Source organism: Corvus cornix, chromosome 2, assembly GCF_000738735.6.
Source record: "Corvus cornix cornix isolate S_Up_H32 chromosome 2, ASM73873v5, whole genome shotgun sequence".
Taxonomy (NCBI): Eukaryota; Metazoa; Chordata; class Aves; order Passeriformes; family Corvidae; genus Corvus; species Corvus cornix.
Genome location: NC_046333.1, coordinates 140,632,686 through 140,659,072, shown reverse-complemented (window position 1 = coordinate 140,659,072; position 26,387 = coordinate 140,632,686). Strand labels below are relative to the sequence as shown.

The window sequence follows — 26,387 nt, the reverse complement described above, 5'->3', positions numbered from 1 at the left end:
CTTACAACACTAAAAGAGTTAATTCCGCAGCTGGAATTCGCCTCTCGCTGTTGCTCACATGATCTTTGCCGGGCAGCGGCCTCAGATGAGTTTCGGCCGCACTGGGTGAGGGCCGGCCTGGCCCGGCCGCACCGCTGGGCTGCCCGCACGGATCAGGGCCGCGGCTGGAACGGGGCCGCACGGCTCCGGGGTGGCTGTGTCCCGGCCGGCCCGGCCCGCACGGAGCAGGGCCGCGGCTGGAACGGGGCCGCACGGCTCCGGGGTGGCTGTGTCCCGGCCGGCCCGGCCCGCACGGAGCAGGGCCGCGGCTGGAACGGGGCCGCACGGCTCCGGGGTGGCTGTGTCCCGGCCGGCCCGGCCCGCACGGAGCAGGGCCGCGGCTGGAACGGGGCCGCACGGCTCCGGGGTGGCTGTGTCCCGGCTGCGCTGGGTGTCCAGCGAGCAGAAGAGGTTGAGATCTCAGCCGCGCCGAGCAGGGCCCGGCCCGGCCCTGCGGGGTCGCACCGCGGCCCCCAAGTTACCTGTCCGAAAGCTGGAAGCAAGAGAGCTTTCCCGGGCTTTGTTCGTTCTTAAACGTGGATCACAGCGGCGTGTCAAGCTTAAGTGGCTTTAGAAAGTTGCCGCTATTCAAACTAGCTGGTTGATTGGTTCTGTCGGGTCTAGAGGAAGCTGTAAGCACCTCTTTGCAAAAGAATCACTTCCGCGGCTGATGGAGCCCTCTTAAACTAAAAACCCAAACTATGCTAAAACATGACACTCCCATTAGGCACCCTCAAGGAGCACTGAATGTGCACAGTCTTAACAGCAGAGACCCCAAAATGCCATGAGGAATTTGCATAGGTAGGGATATTCCCAGTCTTGGCATTGTATAAAACATGTTGTTTAGCATAAGAAGCTAGAACAGACATAAAAACCTGTTTTCTAGGTGAGAAGGGTAGCTATTGGATCACCTTTTTTATATACCAGATTCAGAAGTCTTACCTTTTTACGGGTGATTTCACAGGTTATCTCCTGGTGAAATTCTTGCAACTGAATCAGAAGCAAAAAGGCTTTTTTAGAAGTTTTTTTTTTTTTCTTTCTTTCTACATAAAGGCATTAGTATCTGCTAGATTGAAATCTGGGGTGGATTTGTACCAGTGGATTTAGAAGTGCTTATTGGCGTGGCCTGGTCTGTATAATTGCAATGAACAATAGTTGTATGCAATGAAGAAATACCTTTCATCTATGTCAGAAGATGTAATTTCCTGAGACATTAGAATGAATTTTTCATCTGGAATCTGGTCCCAGAGGTTAGGCAAAAGTTCTTGTTGGCAGGCAGCTCCCAATGATCACAGAGACGTCTCCAGGATGCTCCATTAAGGCCACAGATACAGTAATCTTGTGGGATTCTCTAACCAGAAAAAAACTGGAAAGTACAGGGAGACCTGAGCTGCAGCAGCATGTTGTAGTTACGCCCTAGTGAGGTGAGATCATTTCTCTTTGTAATCTCAGAATGGAAAGTAGAAGCTGAATGATAGTGTCATTAAGAAGTTGATATTTAACACATTTACAGCTCTCCCAGTTCCCATACCCTTCAGGGCCAAACTCCAGAATCCTGAAATCTGAGACTTTTCCAGAAAAAACCCCTTCATTAGTAGGGCAAACCAACTGGCTATTCCTGAGCGTCTCACACTGCTTTTCTGATAAGGCTGCTGTTCAGTTTTGCAGTCTCTGCAACATCATAGCTTCCTTTTTATATCCATTTAGCCATTTTATGTGTGCAATGTTTAAATACTGTCTCTTCAGGAACCTAGGGCATGGATCCTCCCAGCTAACCTCTTAGCCAACCTGTGCCAGCATCTACTTCTTCATGATGCACCCAGCCTGGTGCAGCCTAAGTGGGGATGAGCACCAAATACAAAATCCTTGAAGGGTGTATTGGAGGTGATGGAGAACAAGTTAAAAAATGGCTTAGCAAAAGATGATCTGGCTGTGTTTATTCTTGGGCAGTGTGTGACAGTGGCCGGGCTTGTGAAACAAATCTGACAGCGTAGCTACCTGAGCCAGGTGACAGTGAGGCCACTGGAAGATGGAGTGTGAATGCTGAGCATGTGTAACTTGCTCCTCTTCACTGGCAGTGCACAGCGCTGCCCTGTGTTTACCACAGGGCGAGGGCACATGGGCGGTTACAGCAGAGCATCTGTTCTGCTGCAAATCCAGACGCCCGTTCCCTCACAGTACTGTGTTCACAGAGGCATGCCCTTAATTACCCTAAATAGACAAATGCATGATGCAGACTGAAAATTCCAGACATATGGACATGCCAGAAGTTTTGTGTTTCTTGTGGGTGAGGCATTAGAAATGTCTTGAGGGGTTACCAAAACTTGTTGCTACCCCAGATCTGCTTTTGAATGATATGTTAGCACTTGTTTGAGATAAATGTTGAAAGACTTGTAGGTATCATCAGAGAAAATTTTCACAAGTAACTTTGAAATCAAAGTCTTGTTGACTTTAATGAGACTTTGGTGTGCAAATTACTTGGGGGTTTTTGAATATCTTGTCCATCTTCTTTCTAGCCCAAATCTGTTTTATGCTCCAGTGGCAGAAATCCTTCCTTCCTTTCTTCCTTCCTTGAAGCAAAAATTTAATTGGGATGCTTACTGTTCTGGCACTGGGAGTGAACTACCACATCCCATTACATATTTTTCCCTGACTTTGGAGGCATGAAAGTTTGTCTGCACATGAATCGTGATAAACTGTTTGGCTTGAGATAAAATGGTAGAAGTTTTCCAGTTACAAGTTCTTACCAACCTAATTTCCTACCACAGCTAAAATATGAAAGGTGTTTAATAACGAACAAGCCTTTTTTTTTTTGTTTACTCAAATTTTACTTACCTATGTGAATTTCTTTCCATTTGTTCATATATTGCAAGTGGAAATGAAAAGAAATAAGTGGCAAATCGAAACAATTTGGCAGCATAGGCACAATAAATTATCCAGCTACAAAATGATACCAATTGTGCTGAGTAAATAATTCCTCTACAAAACTTTGTGGGTTTTTTGCAGGAAACAACTCATTATCTCAGTTATGTGTATGAATTTTTAAGAAGATTATTTGGTGTGTAATTTCCTTGTCAAATTCCAGTATCCAAGGCCTCAAAGGAATTTAGGGCTCTTATCCCTCACCAGAATCTGTATCATTCTTGATATCAGTAGAAATGTAAGCATTAAACATGCTAATCCTGAACATTGTGGTACCTACATTTCACATGCTAATTGGAAATTGTAACAATCAAATTAAGCATGAAGTTGCAATTCCTGTCACCTCTTGTTTGCCATTTAATTGGTGGATAACTACTCTGAGCTCATCATTCATCTTTCTTGGTAATCAGAGAAGAGAGGAGCTGCCAAGGAATCGTTTATCTAATATGACAAGTAGGTAGGTGGGTCACTCTTCGAAGGGCCCTGTCTTTCTCCACTGCATTTGGAAGAAGCCCAGATAACAGTGTAGGCTGGTTGCCTGTCTAGGATGGGTGGAATGAGTTTGTCTGTTCAGCCACCTCACAAACTTCAGAGTCAAGTGAGCTGGTGCTCTGCACAGCAAATTACTTCTCATAGCTCAGCACAGGCAGGGATGGATTCTCCCATCCCACTTCTGTCTGTGATTTGTATTTATCTGGGGTTCCAGTCTGCAGTTATGTGTGGAAATACCCAGCTGGATTTAATCAGTCTATCTGCAGAAGTTAAAGTGAATAATCTCAGAAATCCACACAAGGTTTATTTATTTATATCTCTAACCTTAAAGACAAGCTTCTGGGTGGGAAAGAGATATGCTGTATGTCTTTTTTTTAATGCTGCTCCAGTTTTTGCAGAACAATTACGTATTTATTTAACTAGACAGCGAAGGGAAGTCTAGTGATCTGTGATATGGCAGATGAGGCCTTCGCCTTAACCACTGAGATGCTGCTCTGATGCATATTTCACTTTCTTGCATCCATCAGTCCATACTGGTATGTTCTGCAAGGAAGGAATCTGAATGATGAATCAAAGTCTTTCTCCCGAGTATGACATTTAGCCCCAAACCTTTCTCCTTAAAGTGTAGCAGTGCCCCTCTGTCTGACTTTTAAAGGTCAATTTCTCCCTGGTATTGAATTATTTTCTACCACCAAATACATTGGTCCTGTCCTTGATTTACACTGGGTATGCCTCTGCTACAGCACCTGAGAGCGTGCCCCAGCCCTGGGCGCTGGATGCCCAGCCTGGCCAGTGACAATGGCATGTGAGGGTGAGGATGGGGAGTGTATCATCCTCCCGGGCCTGGGCTTCCTTGGGAAGAAAAACTGGATTTGGAGGCAGACAGGACAATGAGGAGAATTCTGGCAGGTCCTGTAAACTGTCCCACAGGACATGGTTGATACCACTTAGTTTGAGCAGAGGGAGAGATTACGCGGCATTTTGCTTGGGATGGCAGCAACCGCACACAGCATCACCGCCACTGTGTAGTATGGTCTGTCACCATTTGTATACATTTCTGTGCAATCGTCTTTTCAGGAACATGTGCAGGATTCAAAAAGAGACAGAAAAATATGCAGGTGCTTTGGATAGCTTCCAAATTAAAATGATAGGAAACAGGCAAATCAGAGTAAAGTACAATTTGCAACCAATCAAAGAATCTCTGTGCTGAGCAGGAACTCCCCAAAACCCTGAATGACTGAATAGTTCATGCATTCTGAAGACTGGTTTTCTTTGTTTCATACATGTCAGGTTTTCATGACTGACTTCTTTGCTTGGCTCTGTGGTCAGTACAGCCCACATAATTTCAGTGCTTAGAACTGATGCATGACTTAAGAACTTCTTTGATGCAAACTGCCCATCCTTTGTTTATCAAGCAGTTCTGCCAAAGCAGCATTACTGGTATTTAGGGTCTCTCCTTTGGGCATACAGGCAGATACAGTCTTAGTAATCACCTAGGGGACTCTTCAAATGTGGTAACTCATTTTGATCACTGTGGTTCACTTTCCAGCTGTTTAGACAGAGACATGAAGCACTATGTGCAGAGGGTGAGCCCTCCCTGCTGCCTCGACACAGCATCTGTTGTGGGGTGCAGGAGGATCTCTGCCTCAGATGGGACCTGGCCTCACTGCAGCTTTCTCCCTGAACTTGGTCCTGCAGCTGGGAGAATGAGACCAGGGGCCTTCTATTTGATTTTATTTTTAAAACAGTAGTGGTGTATGCAACATGCTAATTGTTCTGTAGACCTTTCTGAGGATGCCTGGGAAGACTTGGTCACAAACAGATTGATGAGGCTAAAATAGTGGCTGCTTTTTTCCTGTACAACCCAGTGGCTGTGGAGGGCCATGCTGGGTTGTAACATTGATGGTCCAGCAATTTCACTTTCAGATGACAATCAGTAAAGTACAATTTTGAGAAAAAATCAGACTTTGGGCCGGATTATGAGAAGGCATCATTGGCATTCTGGAGTATGTATTCCAGAAGCTTCCTCAAATCCCCTTTCCTCAGGAGCCCCACATGGCTCTGACAGCCTGAAGCACTTCTTGCTGGAGACAGGAGACTGGACAGGCAGCACCAGTGCAGCCTTGTAACTCTGTCCTTAACTAGGAACTGTAAAATAAGGCCATGTATTCTCACTGAGGTATTTTGAAATTAAGGCCTTTTTTGGTTACATGTTTAGACACTGTGTCCATGAGAATAGCAATATTTTTTTCCAGATAGAGGTTGGACATTGTGCATTAAATGAGGTGGTGGGGCACATGCTGAACTGCAAGAATAAAGCAAGTAGCAAATGGTTCCAAAATGCTCTTTGTCTGCATTCTGTCTGTTTGGTTCTCAGAGCAGTGCAAGGGTCTTGGAGAAAACAGTGATAACACAATATGTCATACAGGTAAAGGGTATGTATTGATTCATTCCTGCAAAAAACTAAACAGAGTTGCTTGTTCAGCTAACTAAGGGGTGGGGACTGGTTTTGTAGGCTTCATGATGCATTTTTGTTTTGTTGTGTGGTAAATGTGTGTGTGCATGTGTGCAGTCTTTTAGGTGGTGTTAGTAGGTATAATTTCCCTTTTCGCTTGGTTCATCACAGAATGGAAATTTTCATTTCAGGGAATCTCACAGTGAATATCTCCCTAAAGGTGGATAGTTTGTTCTACCTATTAATCCTGCATAAGCTCTGCATGAGCTCTGCATAACCAGTGAGGGAGTTGTAGCTCCAGAGAGTTTCCAAACCCTTTTGCCATAATACTTTGATTTTTCCAGTGAACTCTTTAGTTTCATTTGAATATGTTTCTTAATTTAATGCATATTTCATTGTGGATCCTAAAGCAAGTAATAGGATGATATAATGTGGGGTGCAGGAGAACTGATAATGCACAGAATAATTCCCAAATGCTGCTGCACACTTCTGAGTGGGGTAGGCTTGAAAGTGTCCTGCAGAATCTGCAGAAGAAATGCCGATACAAGTTCCAGGTTGTGATCAGAGCAGCCACCAAACCACCAGGGACTCTGTGGTTAAGCACCTTCTGTGCATGCTGAAGATACCACTAAAGGCTATGTCTTCTTTGAGTTCACTCAGTTTGTGCAGTTCCTGGAGCTTCATTTTAAAATCCTGTCTCTCGAGGTGAAAGCAATAGATACGCAAAGGCTCACAATGCAGTGCAAATGGCTGTACAGAGCCACAGCGTGGGGAATGCCATTCATCTGTGACAACCTTTTTCACTTCCTGCAGAGCACCCCACAAGAGCTTGGGAGACCAAGAACTGATTACAAGCAGGCAGTGAGAGAGACGCATGATAAGGCATTAAGTCAGCAATCTCATATGCATTTTCAGTTTCAGACAGCACCAGATGAGACTATCAGACACCTTAGCATCACATTCCTTTAAACCTTTGCTTGCTACAATTTGCATTTCTTGAGCAGAATGCTGCAGGACAGCCAGTTCACTGTTCACAATGATAGGTAGGTGTGCAGTAGATCAAGAGAATTCTTTGAAAGAATCCATAAGCATTAAGGAAGCAGTTGCATGTACTTTTTCAAAATATTTTAACTGTTTGTTAGTTCAAGAATAGCATCATAATCTGTTGAATGCAAGTGTTTTTCTGTTTTCTTTGAATGTTTGCAGCAGCAGGTGGGTAGTGGGATGTATGAAGCATCTTGAGTTGAGATTAATGAACCACTTTGCAAGAAGAAGGAGTGTCTCCTAGGATTTTTCCTGGTTTTTGAACCAAACTTCTAAGCTTGGGAAATTTCACAAGCTAGTTAGGCACAGGCATAAAAAGGACATAATCTCTTGGGACAGATTTTTGTCCCGAGGTTTTCAGATTCCACTATAAAATCAAGTTCAGAAGATGTAAAAGGCTTTTAAGATATTTTTCAGAACAAGGCTAGAGTGTGAACTCAGGCCCTTTAGAGGGTTGTCCACCAAGAACTCTGATTTTTGATGGAAAGGGCAAAGAACCAAAATTCCTGCATAAATCATCTGTACACAGAATCAATACATGTCCTCATTTTGTTTAACCTAGTAAAGTTGCTGAGAGATTTTCTTTGGTAAGGAAGCTGGGGCTGTGTGTGACTCATGAAGACACTCTTGGCTAATCTGACTATTTGAGGGCTTTGAATAGCTTAGCAAAACACATTTTGGACAACTACATTTTCAACCCATTCTGTGTGAACCAACTGTGTTCCACACAGCAGCTGCAATAACCTCTGACTAATTGTCTTTTCGGAAGGTTACCTGCTGAGAGCATCTGCCACGACATCCATTCTCCCAGAAATGTTTCATCTCAAAATTGCCTGATGCAGGCTGGAGAGCCCAGCATTGCAGGAAAGAAGGGAGTTATCTCTTGAGGCAGAACATAGAGGATGGGATTTGCCTGACCTTGTTGAATGTTCATCATCTGTCTTGAAGCTCTGAGCATCCTGTCTAAACTGCCTTTGGATGCCACCCTGAAGCCTTCCTTGAGATGAGATGTGCCATTGATCCGGACAGCACATCTGGGATGAGCCAGGATCCCACATACCCCCGTACTTGCTGGGGCTGGTCGTGTCCTCCACACAGCGCCTGCCCAGCGCTGTGCCCGAGTGGGCTGTGGCACGCTGTGTTCCAGCTGCCCCTCAAAGCTCTTGTCTGGGCCTGGGACACTTAGAGAGCAGCACAGCAATACATAAATAACACCAAGGAGTTTATTGCATGTAACGTCATCCTCTTCCCTAGATCTCATGCGGGAGTATTTATTCAGGAGAGTATTTATGGTGATGGTATCAACAGATATTAAAACTCTATCCAGGAGGATTAAGAGTACCTGCTTATGGGAGCGAGTTGTCCAGAAGTAGAAAAAGAAACCTTGAATTTATCCTTGCAGAAATAGCAATTAATGTGTCAGCTGCTCGTTGTTTTAAAGACTCTGCTCTTGGAATCTTGTGATGGTACATCAATGTCCCTGACCATTTCAACAAAAAATGTCTTGTTTCATGGTTGGGTTTTATAGTTCATGACAAATATGTCCTACCTGTCCCCTAAAAAAGTAGGTGTGAAGAGAAAACAACATTTAATTCTATGTATTTTTGGCTTTTATAGTTATTTTGCATGGACTCATTAAAGAATATTAAGTACTTGGGATTAGGATTACTGTGTTAGATGCTCTAGGTGTTGTGCTCATAGACCTACCTTTTCTGTCAAGCTACTCCAAAACCAAAATCTTGGTTTCCTGCTTGGCAACAAAATAAAAAAATCGAAGTAAGAAGAGACTTCCTTCCCTTCCCCCTTGGTATTTTTCCACCATATTGACAACTGCATTTGACAAACAACATTAAATTATCTTCAATACTGTATCAGGTACCAGTTCTTAGTAATGAGGGGAAAATCAGACAAGTCAGACTAAGACATGATTGGTTGGGAATCAAAACAAAATTGGCAGCTTTATCAAAAAGCATCCACATCTCTGTATTCTCTCGGCTGCTGGGTTTTGCATTCAGTCCATAGATTTATGTGTCACTGTTTAACACAGGCTGCTGGGCTGTGGCACTGTCTCTGTGCAGCCCTGAGGCTTGACTTGCAGCCTGTGCTGTGCTCCGATGAGAGGAGGGGTCAGTGGGTGGATGGGGCTGACTGCGGGGCCGGTGCTTTGCCACCCCCTCCGTGCTGGCTCCAGCTGGCTCCACACATGCAATTGTTTGAGGTAACCTCGGATCTCTGGCATTGTTGACTCTGGTTATCAGTGACCTGTTACGTAATGAGGATATGCAGCAATAGCTGCATTTATGTACAGGTTAAAAGAACCAGTGCTGTTTTCCACCCAGAGCAGGAGTGGGATGGCTTTGTGATAGAGTGAAACCAAATGCTGGTACAACTTCATTTGAAAAGTACTGAGGTGAATGGTTCCTGTCCCTGCCAAGACTGCCCCATGGCAGCACTTCCCAGCCCCTGCCAATCCTCCTTCCACCACAGTGACTGACTGGGATCAGCAGCTCCCCAAGAAGGTACTTTGTTTTTACATGAACTTCATGAGCCTTACAGAGACACCTCATTCTCTCACACCTCAGTGTTAATAATAATTCAATGAACAATAAAGAAAAGGGTAAATCTATGAATGGGCTGCCAGGCATTTTCTTTTATCAGTGTCCAAAATTCTTCAAAGGTAGTGTTATCTGTTGGGGACCCCAGAGCTGGAGATACACACACCATCTGGAGTACAGTGTCCAGCTGTGGAGTCCCCAGTACAAGAAAGAATGGACCTGTTGGAATGAGTCCAGAGGAGAACCACTAAGTTGATCAGGGGGCTGAAACACCTTCCCATGAAGACAGGCTGAGCTGGGTCTGTTCAGCCTGGAAAAGAAGAGGCTCCAGGGAGACCTTATAACACCTTCCAGTACCTTAAAGGGGGGTACAGTGAGGCTAGAGAGGGACTTTTCACAATGGTGTGACAGGACAAGGAGCCTTAAACTGAAAAGAGCAGGTTTAGATCAGATATTAGGGAGATGTTCTGTACTGTGAGGGTGGTGAGGCACTGGCACAGGTTGCCCAGAGAAGCTGTGGATACCCCATCCCTGGCAGTGGCCAAGGCCACGGTGGATGGGGCTCTGAGTAACCTGGTCTAGTGGAAAGTTCCCTGCCCACGCAGGAGAGTTGGAACCAGATGATATTTAAGGTTCCTCCCAACCCCAATCATTCAACAGTTATATGAACTCTAATTAGTTAATAGCAAGATGCAACAAGTTTGCAATAATGTACAGCATATTACAATGTCTCAAGTGACATGAGATGCGTGAAGTGAGATACCTGTGGCCTTTCTAACACAGGAAAAATATTACTAAATATAGCTGAATGCAATTTTTCACAGACTCCAAGGAACAGATGGTAGATGGATATTTGGAAGTAGGCATTTTTCATTATAATTCTATGTTTGAAATGTGCTGATTTTAGAAATACAGTATAAAATTAGTTCCAGGAGAGTAAACCTAGTAAAGATAATAGATGCTTGTTTTCTTTATCAGAATCCCTCAATTACGGAATTGTGACAAATAGGTAATACCTCTAGGTTGAGTTGAATTAACATGTGTTTAAAATGAATGTAAAATATGTCCCTTTCTCAGTTAGACAAAAATCACACAGCACAGATACTCAAAAACTGAAATAAATCTCCGGCTTTGAAATTATAGTTGTCTTTCTACATCAGCTTCTTGAAAATGTCATGTGAGATTAGATCTGTTCATTGTTGTTTTGGTTAGCATACACACCCCCTGCAAAGGGCTGTCTTTGTTTCAAGAGCTTACTGTCTCAGGAAAGGTTTTCAAAGACAGCTGCTCATTTGTGATACCTTTTACAAAGATCTTTACTTTCAGAAAACACTGGATATGTACTGTTACAAAACCAGGGTCCTTAGAGGAGCCTCTAGCTGGGCATGAAAATTTATGCAGGTAATGAGGAAGAATAGATGCTTCTAAAACCCTGTCCTCAAAAGACAAAGTGAGAACAGAACAGGCTGGATGACCACTAAATCCTCAGTTTGCTTGCTCTAAATGCAGAGCTTGACAGAACTACTGCTGTCCCTTTGCTCAGTGTTGCTAGTTGTATTCAGACACCTCTGCAATGTGCCCTGTATGGCTCGAAGTGGCTGTGCTCCTTCTGCAGTGTGGATGGAGCTCAGGTTGGGATCAGTTCCATTTCTCCTTGTTCATGGGTTTCTGTCTGAAGGGCCAGCTGGCTCATTTCAAACTTAAGTACAAGTACAAGCTAATGACTGAGACAATGGGGATGATTGGGGAATTTCAGCATAAGTGCAGTCCTGAGACCTGACCTGATGTAATTAGCCAGTGTACCATTTTATTTTAGCCCCCCAATTCTGTGGCTAGGCAAGGTATTTTCCATTGCTTGGGAGAGCTTTTCAGACTTTCCCTTCTTTGCAGCAGATGAGCTCAAAGAAAGTCCTGTTTCTCCTTTGTGGGACAGGCCTGTCTCTGTTGGTGCTACACAGATGGGAGACATCCTCTAGTTCACTTGAAATCAAACACTTTTGAGATACGTACATGTTTACTGCTCTCCAATTTTAAAACCTCCCCATAGATTTGCCCTTTGTCTTCAAAATTGCTTGATGTCACCACTGCTTTCTTTTGTGTCTTGGGGGATGTAGTCAGTTATCTGTCTAGACCAGCTGTCTGTCTAGACCAAAGCCTTCCTGTATGTTCTTCCATGGAGTGAAACCGGTTGCTGGGTCCCAAATGTGCATCTTTCTCAGGCCACTACTGATGTGGGTATCTCGTGTAGTAGATGACAGTAGGTGGTGTTTGGAACGTTGCCCTAGAGAACCTGGAGGATAAAAGCAAAGCAGCTATAAAAACAGAAATCAAGAGTAGCACCATAATCTGGTATATATGCCCACATAAGGAGGGAAATAATTAAGGAAAATGGTTTTTACTGTTCCTTTATTTCGTAAGGCGTATTTATACTCAGGGGTCAAGTGGTCATGGCGGGGAGTGGGTGGTTTTTTTAGTCTTGTGCAATACTTACTGATTTATCATCCCATCCTTTCTCTGCTCAGTCAGACCTTCATGTCCATTGCTACAAAAGCTTGCAGTTGGGAGAGGCAAATACGGGCGAAGTGACAGCTTGGCAGAGGCAGTCAGCCCACACCCCACAGAAATCCACTGTCAGCCTGAGTTTCAGCTGATGTGAATGCTGGCTTGGCAGCAGAATCAGTGTCCTGTTAGCTTCACAGTTAGGAATCTGGCCCCAAAACCCCAACAATCCAGCTCTTCCCGCACATACAGATACATGCATTCATGCTGGAAAGGGTGCGAAGTCCATTCTGATGAGTCCCATCCCAGCACTGCCCTGGTCAGAGATCTGGTCTGTAAAACTGGTGATGGGTGAGGGCTGTGTGATAAACAAAGCTGCATCCCAAAACATTTTAGTGGTGGCCTTGGCAGTGCTGGGTTAACACTTGGACTCAATGATCATAAAGGTCTTTTCCAACCTAAATGATTCTATCATTCCATGGAATAACATGGTGAACTTGTCTCTGCATGGCTCCTCAGCCCCAGAAGCCTGAGCCTCTGATGGGTTTACAAGCATTTGTTTGCTACACACTGAATTAACAACTGAATGTGCTTCAGCATGAGCAGTTCTGCACAGGCACTCGTCTCCTGTTTAGAAAGGCAGAACAAGGAGCACAAATCCCCATCAGAAAATGTACAAGCTAAAAAATATTTAGGTTGCAAGAGGCTTCAGGAGATGGTTCCAGTAAACTATTCTCAAAGCAAGGCCAAATCAGGCTGTGTGGGGACTCATCTGGTTGAGTTGCAGATATTGCTGTAGGTGCCTGGCCAGGCAACCTGGTCCAAGATGTGACCACCCTCACTCAGAAGATTTTTTTCCTCGCATCTGACTGGAATATCTCTTGTTGCTCCTTGTGTCCATTGCCTCTTGTCCTTTTGCTGTGCTTCTCAAAGAAACGTTTGGCTGAAGGGGAGGAGAAGTTGCAAGTAACTTCCACATTCTCTTCCTTCATATTGTGATGACTGTACACCTCTGCAAGGGCTTTCAGGCACAGAACAGCAGCCACCAACACTGAGTGTGCTGTACTGCTTAGCAGGGAAAAGAGAAACTCTGCAGCCTCCTCATTATTTTATGGGGTCTGAAGGGGGGAAGGATATGGGTGAGCTGTTTTCTTATCTTCTGGGCACCAGTAGCCAGTTCTTATGATCTTCACCAGCAGAAAGGGTGCAGGAACATCAAATAGTACTTGGGCATTTGACAGAGCCTTTCCAGCCTTTGGCTATCAAGCCTTCAGTAGTTAATGCAAATCCAACCAAACAGAAGAGCCCTGCTCTCTGGGACTCAGACTACAGGAAGAATAAGCAGTGCTTTCACATGAGGCAATAAAATTCAAGTAGGATTTGTTAAATCATGCAAATGATTGCTGGTCTGCACTTTATATTTATCTAAGGAATTGATTAAGCACTGAGCTTTTTGGTTGGTGAGTAAAGTTGATTAAAAAAAGTACAAGGGTCCCACTATATATTCTAGGAGTACATTTACTAAGCTCAAACCTGACTTTTTAAATTTTAGTTAAATGCATGATAATTCCTTTGCTGTGTTCTATACTCACAGTCTGGTTTTGGATTTCTGTTTTGTTTCTTACAGCCCCAGCGGAGAGCTCTCCATAAACATTTCCAGCCTCTAAAGCTGCTGTCCTGCCACTTGATATGAAAGTGAACTTTCCTTCATGAAAAAAACACAATAAATGGCGCTGCCAGAAGATGGCTGTGGAGGATGGAAGACAAACTTGAAGTAAAATCAGCCCACTCAGCTGATACATTCTGGGGAGACCTGGTTTGCTGTGGAGTAAATATGTGGTGCAAAACATCCAGTGCTAATTTGTTGAAAATGGTCATTGACAGACCTTTAGCTGGAAAATTTCTTCCAGTCTTCATCACTGTGCATAACTTCTGAGTTCCCTTTAGGGGACTGTCTATGCCCTTCACTAGAAGTCCTGTTTTAGCATGGCAACTACTGGATTCTTTTATTATGTATGCAGATGGCATGATGTTTTAGGAAAAACTTATAACAATTGTCCAATCTCAGTGGATATGTTCACAATATTACACCCTGATAGGAATGTAAATGTCTTGTATGTGTTAGTTTTGCAGTCTAATGGCATTCTGTTAAACAATATCAGCACTTCATATGTGCTTTTCTCACAGAACTAGCACAGTCCATATATATATATAATGGTCTTTTTTTAAAATACTGAGGATATGTTTCAGTGTTTGTGCTGAGACTGCATCCAAACTGAAGCCCAGTACTAGCATCCCTTCCCTGATTCACAGTAGGTTGTGTAGATAGATTTGCACGTGGCAGAGATGTGACTTCTTTTATGTGACTTCAAGAACAGCTGTCACAGAGGTAGCCAAGAACAGGGTAGGTTGAATGAGCTGTAGGACACTGTGTCTGCTCTCCCTCTCACCCACCAAATATCAACAGTTCTCGTTTCTGGTGTGCCAGTGTGTTTTCTAACTCAGCAAGGGAGAGGCAAGGGAGAGAGCCTTTCTCAGATGTGTGTGTGACCCTGGGTTTGGTCTGCAATAAAACCACAATAAACTGGAAGAATTCAGGTTCTTTATGCTGGCCACCACTTATGTTTTGGGCAGGGCTGGGAAATTGTAGTCCAAACCAAACTCTCTAAAAAGGTAAAGTGTAAGACTATACTTCTAAGGAGTGAGACACTCCCTTTGGAGACAGCAGATTTCTTCATTAACTTTTTCCGCTTTCTACTCAAAACAGTATTTTGGTAGGAACTGGAAATAAGTAAATGGTTCCAATAAGCCTTTCAATATACTGTAGCAGGCTCAAGACTGTTGCATTCAATCTGAACGTTGTTTTTTGTTCAGTCTCTGAATGGCTGACCTCATCACTGGTTGTATCACAGCTGGCTGTGGTACTGTTTCTTCGATGGGGACTCAGTGGAATTAGTGTCTGTCCCTTACATCAGGACCTTCTGGCACACTCTTTATAATGAACTGATGTCATCAACATACTGAGGGGGCTTACCTCTGTTGTTCCTTCTTTCTTCAAAATCAAAGGTAGCTTTTTGTGTACTTAAAGACTGTCACTCTCTCCAACCTGATAAACAGGTACTGTAGAGTTGCTGTTAGCATTTATTCCAAACTCTGGGTGAGACAATGTTGTGTGAAGATGCAGTAATGGAGAGAATGTGCAGCTAGAGTAAGTCAAAGGCACCTTTCTGGAGGAAGCTCCTCTGTTATAATTCTTAAAAACTATTGTGCAGTTCATTGCTAGAGAATGGAAGGTCAACCACTGAGGGTGCCTGTACAACAAACAGATAATTATCTTCAGGGTTTCAGTTTTTTCAGATGGTTATGGGCTTAGGTTTCAGATTTCCACCCATCTCAGATTCAGCATAGTGGATACTTCTGTAGTATTCAGTCCAAAAGCAAATTATTTTTACTGGTGACCAAGATTTTCAGAAGTTGCTAGTGATTTTTAATGGTTTGGGTCTTTCAATGGATTCTCAAATGGAGCTCCCAAGAATTACAGAGCAGTAAGCTCCTACATTCTCTTTCTGAAAATCCTGCTCCCTAATTTCAAATTAATTGATGTAAAAATTCTCCTTAAAACATAAGGATTTCATGCCAATTGCAACATTTGCACTTTTTAGAGCTTTTCATAGGGTTGCAGGTTGGAATCTGATACCAATAGAGCCGGCCATGTGCATGGCACAGGTCCACTGTAAGCTTCAGCAAATTTTACAGCTCTTTCTGCTACAGGTTTTAAAAATGCATTCTGACAATTGACATCAATTTCATGTGGGTAAAGCAATGAAAAACAAAATACTTTGATTGATATGTTAAATTAAAAGGAGACTGCTATACTTCTACAATATGAGTTCTCTTATTTTACTACCCAGTGAAAAAATCCAGAATAATTTGAATTATAAAAGAAGAGTTTATCAGAGAGTGTTATCTTAAAAGGGTGTGTGAGAAGAAGTTGCATTAGGCAGAGAGCCACTAGAAGCTTTTTTTGTATCAATGTTAGTTTTGAACATCTTCCAGTATATGGGCATGAATTTAGATGTGTGCACTTCTCCTGTTAAAACAGTTTGTTTTAAAAGCTTCCCAGGATTTTAGCTATGGCGACCTAGAAAAGCAGTGTTATAGGCCCTGAGAAATGTGAAAATCAAGTCCAGACCCTTGAGTAGCCAGACTCCAAGAGAAGTCTGCTGTAGGTGCCTACCGGACAAACCTCCCTTGAAGCTGGTGTAGGTCTCCATCCTGCAGCCAGCCTATGCATGTGGATCACTGCAAGCATAGCTCCCCCGAGCCCCGTGACACTTCTCACGTGTGTAACTGTCTGCCAGAGCCATAAGGAAATAACTGTACTTTTTGGCTTGTATTTAACTATTCATTGTGTTTGGGTTTTTTTAATCACTGTTATTCTCCCAAAGTAGGCCATGCTTCCTCAGGGATATTTATGAAATTGTTCTACATCTCCTGAACAACTATCTGGATCCCAGCGTATTCTTCTGAAAACTTTTTAATATAAATAAACATGTGGGAGAGATTTTTGTTGTTATGAATGGGGGCAGGTACTGTGTTCTCGGAAAGGCTGTTGAGTGCAGACAATCAAGTCTATTGCATTTTTTATGTCGAACACCTTATTAATAGCAGACATATCCGCTTTTGCCTGGGTCGCAGGAACAGTTCAGGGGAAAGAATGCTTTATCTCTAGTCAATAAATCATTTATGTCGAGAGTGCCAAAGACCAAGTCAACATGAAAGGGAGCAAATAAGTTATTCCGGCAAAGGAAGTGAATTGAAATATGCTCAGAGCCATTAGTTCAGTGTAAAAGAGTGGAAGACTAATGCTATTTTCATAAAGCAGCCATTATCAGCCTGTGGAGATAGATAAATTCATAAAGGCCATGCTGCTGTTACACTGATCACCAGTTACTATCTCTGAGACGAGGCAGGGTTGTGACCAGGACCCTGTTCCCTGTGCAGACCTGCAGCCTTCCTCCCACCGTGGAGCCTCCCCCTGCCTCCACACTCACCTGGTTTCTCTGTGTCCAGGTTGCAGCATCGAACTCCACTCAGAGTCCCTGTCAGAAACTCAGCCATTCCAAGTGCTTCACACCATGAGAAGTCCTTCACTAGAAGCCTGAAGGAATTGCTCACCCCACAGAGCACGCTGCAGCTGAGAGCATCCTTTGCACTGTTTTGTTCCTCATTTTTTTTCCATCTGTGTGGCTTTCTGTGCCTGAACACCCACCATTTATTCTATTGAGGGCAAGGCAGCCTTCCAGGAGGGGAGTTTGAAAAAGCTCTTTGAGCTCTTTGGTTTTGCTTTTACGGGCAGCACAAATGTCATTGAGGAAATGAAACCATTAAGAATTACAAAATTCTGGGTTTGCCTTGAGTTTTCAGAAGACCTCATGCCAGATCCCAGCAGACTTACATTGGCACTACTCTGTTGCAGTCTCCAGAGATGTGTTGATTAGTGCCAGCCAGGGAGCCAGCATTGAGGTGGGGTTTTGTGTCATCACTAAAATGAACATCCCTCCACCTGCCATGAAGCCAAAAGATCTGCATTATTAAAAATAAAGCAAAGTAAAACCCTGCATCTTTCACACTGGTCCCCTTCAAGAGTTACCATCTCTGCCATCAGAATCTCCTTGAACAGCTCTGCTGCAGGACTGCAATTGACCCTGGTATATATAGGCTGTCAATAAGATTTTAATTTAAAAAGAGAAGGTCCTTTGGTATAATTAAAATTGATGGGTGAGGGGAAAATATTACCAGCATTACCTGCAACCTCCTATAGTAAAATTCAGAAAAGTAATCTGGAGTGCAAAAAAACCTACCAACATAATGTATGGGTGATTAGGCAGGCTCATGAGGATAAATCAGCAAGTAAGAAAAGTAGATGCTTAATGAAGGAAGCCAAAAATGCATGGGAAGTCAGTAGCAAATAGGTTAGGTTACACCAAAGACTTTACATATATCCTAATAAATACTGTCATAGCAAAGCTAAGTGTGATGTTAGACAGGCCCAGCACAGAGATTGCTCACACTACATTGGAAACCCAACAAATAGTCTTGTTTTGTATTTGATAGCAGTGGAAGGAGAGAGTCAGATTACACATTAAAATGTAATTCCTCCTACTCCATCAGTAATTACAAGTAATATTAAGCAGTAACTCTCCAAACATAATTTTAAATTTGTAGAACCATTAACTGAATCCAAAAGTGAAGGAAAAACTTGCCTAGGACTCCTCAGAACCAGAAAGCATAAAGGAAGCTTCAAATGACACCAAACCCACAATAATTCCAAAGAAGGAGTTGTTTGATCCAGAAAACTATAGGCTCATTGGCTTCCGATCAGTCTTAGGCAAAATCATGGAAAAGTTTATATGGTGTAATCATTAGAGCTATTAAAAATTGATAAATCCCTCCAAATTATTTTTATAAAACTGTATCATGCCAAATAAACTTGCTATTATTTTTGTGATATCAAAGGATTGTTAAGAAGCTCTGCTAGCATACTATACTCAGCCTCCTATAGAGCATTTGAATCTGATAAAGAACAAAATAGCACAATGCAAAATCAATATTGCCTATATTAAGTGGATTAAAACTGGTTACAGGCTAGATCACAAAAAATATCTGTAAATATGAATTATTCTCAGTGAGACTATTTCTGATTAGCTCCTCCCAAGGCATGCTCTATTTTCATTATACCCCCCCCAGAGAAAGAGAAAATTACTGTTGGCAACAGCCAGAGATGACAAAAACAGGGGGGGAATAAATAATGATCTGAGTAGGTCAGTGGTGAAGAATAACCTGGAGGACAGAAAAGTTAAAAATCCAGGAGAGATGGCAGCAAATCCAAATTAGAAGCATGGGGAATATGTCTGCAATAATACAGAGTCATAAATTATCCGTTCAGCATCAGCCCCAGAGATGCTCTTGCTAGCTGGGATGTAGGACCTGGCAATACTGATGCCATTCCAGTCTGTTTGGTCACTGTCAGTCTTTCAAAAAGGGTATCGACAACTTGGAAAGATTATTTTCAATAGTTCCCAGTGTCATTCAAGGGCAGGAAAACAGGTCTTATTATAGTGTCAGACTAATGAAGCTCAAGCTATTAATCCATCAGAGGCAATTTGAAGAGGTGACTTGATCTCCGTCTGCAATCACACTCTTTCTTCTATCTGGGCAGGGAAGTGCTGTTTGAAGGCAGGTAGCTCTTCTGTTTAGAAGAAAAGGGAATGATGTGCTCTACTGGTTGGAAACTGATTTCAGGCTAGAAATTAAGTGCAAATACTCAACAGGGAGGATGATTACCCATGGAGACAACTTAGTTACTTGGCATGTTCTCCTTCACATTAAGTCTTTAAATGTATGCAGAGTATTTTTCTAAGTCAATAAGCTCTACCTCAAACTGAAATCCAGGCCTGGGGCAGCAATCACTGGATGAAGTTACTAGGCATGTGTTATGCAAGGATTAGACTAGATCATCAGATGTAAACTTCTGAATTAAAAATATCCTGACGTTTCCAATATTACAGGAAGGCAGGGCAATCTATATCCTTTTTTTCCCCCACAAAATGGTATTAATTTGAACAGCTTCTGTGGAAAGCTGTGGATTTGGTATGAGCATCAGTAGGTCTGCTCACAGTTGTAAGGTTCTGCTGCACATAATTAAGGGAAGAGAAATGGACAAGAAAGGACAACAAAACCCTTGGACATACCAAGAGTCTGTAGCCTTTCACTGATAGCAGCATGGGACAAAATGCTGTATGCAAATGATGGGGCCATGTGGATGTGTAGTCAAAGCAAGGAATAACAGCTGTGCATTTGCCTCTTAAGGAGGTAGCATCTTGCTGGCAATAAACAGATTTTCCTGCCTGCAACAACTGGCAGAGAAGCTGCAGTGCTGATGGAGAGGGAGATTGTATCGCCGTGCAGCTGAGCACGGTACACAAGTTCCTTGCTTCAAAGACAGCAAACTTCTGCTCTCATGACGAGCCCCATTGGAGCTGGTTAATAAAGCCCTGGAAGTGAAATGACATCAGTGGGATTACCCAGAGAAATGACAGCTGCTCCCAGCAGTGGGTTTTTGCCAGATTGGGTCCTGTTACCATTGGCTGGTTTGAATGTTGTACTTTGGAAATAAGCAGAGGAGTACTCGGTGTCTGATTCAGATTTCACAAAACCACTGTCAAAGGGTGCAAGGCAAGTGTGAACCATTGGAGTCATCTTCCATGTGCTTCATCAAGTGGTGGGAAAAGCACAAACTGGGATGTGCGGTCTAAAGAGTAAACAGTTCACACAAACAAGGGAAACTATAAAAGCAATACTTACTGCAGATTGGTATTGAATCAACATCAAGGAGCTGAAACAAGAAGGAACTAGCTATGGCCATAGCTATGAAGATAGAGATCTTTGGGGATTCTTGCTCTAATCCAGTGTGAAATCCTAGCAAAATGAGTTTGGACTAGATTTGTGGTTTAAAGCACATTGGTATATGCTGCCTGCCAAATTCTGAGGGGTCCCTGGCTTTGGGGTGTGATACTTACAGGTGTCCTCATGCTGCTGGGGCGCCTTGCAGCTCTGGAGGAGAGTGTTCTGTGACAGGCATGGCTGAGGCCAGCTGAACTTGGCTGGGGCAGGGACGAAGCTGAACTTGCACATGACTGTAACATCTGCTTCTGCCGTAAGAGTAGGACTGACAGCTTTATCACAGCACAGCTCAGGCTCAGACCAGGCTCAGTCTAAGAATGAAACAAAAAGCTCCTTTCTGATACTAATTCCAAATATATCTAAATAGTTTCTCAGAAAAAAACCATCCTCTATAGTTGTTACACCTGTAATCACATTCCTTCTATTAAGCATTTGCCTTGAATTTATCTATTTAATATCGTAAGTCACCAAATTAAATAGCAAAACACAGGGATTTTTTTTCTAAAGCAGGGAGATTGGTATTGCAGCAAAACTGCATGTAAGCAATAAGAAGCTGTGCAGGGAAGGAAAAAAAACCATAAATTGTCCCATCAGATGCTTAGGGGACTCGATCAGTTGATTGGGTTTTTTTCAATATTGAGAGGGCAGCTTTACATCTAGGCAGAAGTTTTCCTTACTGAGCCAGGCTTTGGTCTCAAGACCAAATAGCTAAAGTAATGTTTGGAGTCCTTTTAGCACTTTGTCTGCTTCCTTTGTTTGTAAGAGGCTCCTTCTCTGCATTTCTGAGGAAGGTAGAAAAGAGATCAGGTGACAGTAGAAAAAGCACAGAGGGACAGGAGCTTCCAGCCTATGCAAAGCATCTCCGCATGAGACCCACATCTCATCCTTCTCCCCTGAATCCAACACCACTGACCAAGGGGAGGAATGGAGCCATGCTGGGCTAACCCACAAGCAGGGCCCAGTGTTCTCTCTGTGCCGAGCAGCTCTTGCAGCCACGGCAGGAGACATGACCTGGCAGGACTGGACAATACTCTGGCAATGGGAATGACCAGCATTTCCCCAAAAAGGCTGCGTGCTCTGAGGAGTCCTTTGCTTTGCACTAAGCTGCAGGGATAATTGGCAAGGCTAAGAGGTGTATTTTTAAATTTCTCACAGTTACTGCAGAATCTGAAAGTGGCAGGCAGTGCTTTGGGATGTGCTGGGCTTTGCTTTCAGCTTCTTGTAGGGACTGCAGCTACCTGGACCTGCCTTGAAATTATTGTTTCTTTTTCACTGCCTGGGTAAGATGGGAGGAATGCCTGCCTGGCTCTGGACACCATAAACCAGCAAAGGGGGCTCTAAATTTGGGCTCCTCTATTTTGGGGAGTTGAATTTAAAGTTGTTTGAACATGACCCTGAGGAAAGCAGGCAGCTGACAGCTGGAATTGCAGTTGCACCTGAGTTGTCTCTAAAGGTGGCCTCCCAAAAAGGAGCCCATGCACAGAATCAGATGGCAGGCTGTGCCAGGCTGTGCCAGGCTGTGCCAGGCGCATCAGCCGCTGATGAGGGACATGAGCTGCAGGGAGTGAGAGGGAGACTGGGATCGAGGGAGACTGGGATCGAGGTCCTGGGAGATCTGGTCACCTGATGGAGAACAGCTGGATGCAGAAAGGCTGACTGCAAGCCCATGGTCATGGTCAAAACAGTCACCTGAAGCCAGCAAGTCATGTCTGGTCCTGCTGCCTTTGGACTCAGTTCTGGTTGACATTCACTAAGGAAATACTCTAAGCCAGTGATCTCGTTTTAATGTTAACTTGGTTGATAATCTAGGAAGATGCCAGCACTCTAATGCTTATAAAGTGACACACTGTTACTCCCAGTACATCTGTGTCTGAACTTTTTAATGATGGAGCCAATTGAGGTGGCATGAGACAAAAGTGTGCCTTTTTGTTTGATGTACACTGCATTCCCCCAGGCATCTAAGGTGTTCAGCTGCAGAGCAGTGCTTTTTTCCCAAAACAGAAATTATCATGCAATCTAATTTTTAGTATACAAAGTGGCCATCACTGTTAATTCCACCTTACAGTTTTATATTCAGTCTTTACTTCTGTTTTCAAAAAGCAACAAAAAATAAAGCCTGGGTGGGAGGGAGGAGTTCTTTTAAACAATAAAATTAAAATCAATATCAAGTTTTTGGTATCTTTGGGCATGATCTCTGGAAGCTTTGGGTATCTGCTTTATCATTTTGTATATTTGACAATTTTGTACTCTGCATTGTTTGACTTCATTTGTGCATGGCAATGTATTAAAACATGGAATTTTTATTATACACTGAAAGTATTTTGTTTGATTTTAACAAGGTCAAGCTTGATCCAGGTCATGAACAGGAGGAGAAAAAACCCAGAGGTTTTTTCTAGCGACAACTCTCACCTGACAGTCTGACCATTCTTGTTCGGGTGGTTTCCAGCACCTGAAGGTGGGCAGAGCTTTTTGCCCACCCACAAGTCTCCTTCCCCAGCTGCAGTCCCTGGGTCTGTGCAGTGTTTTGCTGCACAGGGTGCAGGGGTTGCCTAAATGCAGCAAAGAAGGCTGTACCTGAGCAAAGGGCTCTGCTCTGCTGGGCTGGGTTTGCGTGTGAATCTAGACCAACTCTTCTGGTTTTTCTTTAGTGCAGTGCAACAGGGAGCAGACACAGCACATGGTGAGAAAGAATTCTCCTTTCACTGCCCTTATTTCTCAAGACTTGGGGGATGCCCTTGTCAGCAGTGAAGCATCCTCTAAGGGAACCAAACCGCAAAAGAAGCAGGTATTAGACTGTTTATGCTGTGAGGCATTTCACTCCCATCCCACCCACCCCATTTATTCTCAGTATTTATGGCACGTGAGCAATTTAAAAGTCAATGGATTAGATAGTTTTCAGAAAAATGCTGAAATTCCAGCATGGTACTACGTTCTTCCATATATGTGGTTTTTTTTCTTTTCAGCCATAATTCTGAATATTCTCATATTTGTAAGGTAGAGACTGATGACATGTTTTGGTCAAACACAAACACTAGATTAATACAAAATAATATAAAAAAATTATACTGTGTAAGCTATAACTGACAAAGTCAAGATAAATTGTCATCTAAAAAAAATCATAAATCATGTTTTTTATTGTAACATCTCATGATGGGACTGCAATTTACTAAATTCTGTTTATATCTTTTAAAAGCTTTCTATTCCATAAACTTTGTCAGTGAGAAGAATATGTTAGCAGGAAAAGTTCTGGTTTTGAACAGATCTGTGCATGTTACTTCTTGGGCTGAGGGAAATTAGAACAATAATACAAGTAAAGAAAAAGTTGCTATGTCATATACCCTTTTCACAATCAGGGTCTCCCTCGGGTTTACAGTGGTGCCATATTTACAACTATATGTGCTGCACACTAGGGTTATTTCCATTATAAACAATATGCCACCTAAGCCAGATCTGCTTTATAATGAAACAGCAGCTGTCATGATCATGAAATATTTCTCCCTGGTGACAGAGAAAATAGTTACTTGAAGCTGTGGACAAGGTGTGTTTCCATTTGTGCTCATACGCGTTTTGCGTTACAAATCTCTGGGATGGGGTTGCAGTTTCTTTACACACAGTTTGTTACTCAGAAGCCATCAGTGGAGCAACCAGTTGTACAGTTTGTTTTTCCTGGTCATTTTCCTGCCAGTGACAATTAGTCCTTGATGAAGATGAAACTTGCATGACCTTGTGTTATACCCAAGTACATCCCTTACCCTGAGTGTCTGTCAGGGGTTGCAGGCCCAAGTTGTGCTGCTTGGACCCTTGGGCTCAATGCTATGTCCCTGTCCAAAAATTGGATTCCTGAACTAAGATCATGTTAGCTGAGCAGATCTGTGCTGATTTGAGCAAAGCCTTCTGATGTGAGCACATGTCCTTAGTCCATAGTGAAGTCCGGTGAATGAAGTGCAACCCTAGAAACACATGACCTGTTGTTTGTGAAAGGACAAGTTCCTCACACCATCTTTTCATGTCTCATCTCCTTATCTGTAGAACTGGAACTGCATTTATCTGTCACGGTTAAACCTTGAAAGTCAACAGAGGAACTACAAGTCTTCCAAGGAGATTGTGTTACAAGTCAGATTGATTTGAACAGGCTGGGCAGTGTGGTACAAAAGAGACACCTTATTTGGGAGAAAAGGAGTTGCCATCCACAGCTCCTGCTGCTCCGATGCCCCCCTCTCCCTGTCCCCAGGTGCCGATCTGTGCATGCAGTGACACTTTCATGGGTGAGGTGTTGCATCATCCCCCTCTCAACGTGTCTGAGGTCTGTTTCTCCTTTGTGCATTCCTTTGTCTCATTCATGTCACTGCCATGTCATTGCCTTCCTGCTTTTCTGCACCTGATGGGATTTCTTGCCTTCTACTGTTATTAGCATCACATGGGAAGTACACTGAATTATTGCATGTGAGAAACACACTGTCAAAAAGAAGAGTTTTCCTTTTAATAAATGGCACCAAGGCACTGGCCTTGGGAGGAGATAAAGCAGAGAAATGAATTGCTACAGGTTTGTTTTAGGGAAACACGGGGATTAACCTCATCTCCATGTCAGTGATGGAACAGCAGGCTAAAATGGCAGCAAGGATGCACACTGGACACTTTCTAAGAACAACAAAAAATCTCCTTTTTAGGAACAGGGATGCTGAAGCAGTAGCAACTGCTTAAAAGAGATGGAGAATAGCTTTGACGAGCATGCCTCAGCAATCCTGACCCTCTGGTACTACAGGACTGAGTTGTCTACCAAAATCTCTTTCTCAGTTCAATTTTCCTGCATGTAAGACTTGAATGGGAAACAAAGACTGTTAATTATCATTATTTTACATTTCAGATGGGACTGCATCTTCATTTTCTACCTCTTCCAGGTGAAAACATGCTGCTATGTAGCTATGACTAATTCCAGACTCATTTAAGTCAATACCTCAGGCTGTCATCTGAGAAACTGGGACATGTCCCCTGCTGTGGCCAGTTCAGATGCAGAGCCAGAGCCTGGGGTGACAGCAGGGACCGGGCCCACCTTCCCATCCAAAGTCACCAGGCTGAGTGAGAGCCCAGTTCCTGTGCTGTGCAGTGACAAACGCAGCACTCAGTGAGACCTGAGAACACCAAACAGGTGGCACCCTGCAGGACCAGGGTCAGCCCAGCTCCTGCATCCAGGCTTTCATTTGGTCTTTGCTAGGCACCATCAGAAAATTAGGGATAGGTAGAGAAAAGCCTTGGAATTAGGGGTTAAAACAAACCAAAAAAATTATATTGAGCCCAGTTTGAGCTGAAGAAAGGCACCACTTTATAGCCAGCTGGCTGAAGCCTTGAGAGCTTCAGCCATCCATTACAGAGGGCAGGCTGAGGGGGTGTGCATGGCCACCTCCAGCCTCCACCAGCAGCTCTAGGCGGATTAGGAAAACTGCTTTTCCTTCACTGGGGAGTTTTACTGCAGAGAAATGAAGCACTTTAGGGCACATCATAAGTCTCAGCTTGAACACTCTGCTCTGGCACTTTCCAGGCGAGACGGGAGAGCCTGATTGGTGCTGAGCACCGGATGCTCAGCCTGAGGGGTGCTTTGGCTCTCCTCCGTGCTGTGAAATGGGACAGAGCAGACTATGTGGGAGGCAAATTGTTTTATGGAAAATATTGGAAACCATTGTACTAAGCTGATTAACTCATTTTAACAATTTTACTTAGCTGCAACAGTTGCCCCACATGAAAAGTGCAGCTGCGAGCATTTGCACAAGAGAAACGCTCCCACATGCAGGAAAGCCAGATAAGCCCCTGCCTGTTGTCATTACAGCAAGAAATTTTAGTACTCTGGGGACATTGCAGGGTTATTTCTGCCTCTGTTTAAGGTTTAATCCACAGCATGGAGGGTAGTGTTATGCTAACTG

The 26,387-nt window shown here is 43.4% G+C and overlaps 1 protein-coding gene across 1 annotated transcript in view; it reads left to right on the top strand.

The window, feature by feature from the left end:
• The window catches only part of SAMD12 (sterile alpha motif domain containing 12), a 179,424-nt gene extending 156,642 nt beyond the window's left edge, over positions 1-22,782 (top strand). Inside the window, exon 5 of the mRNA XM_039548268.1 lies at positions 13,634-22,782. Coding sequence (XP_039404202.1) covers positions 13,634-13,656 — 23 coding nt within the window. The 3' untranslated portion in view covers positions 13,657-22,782. The remainder of the gene's footprint in view (positions 1-13,633) is intronic.
• Positions 22,783-26,387: the final 3,605 nt, after the last annotated feature.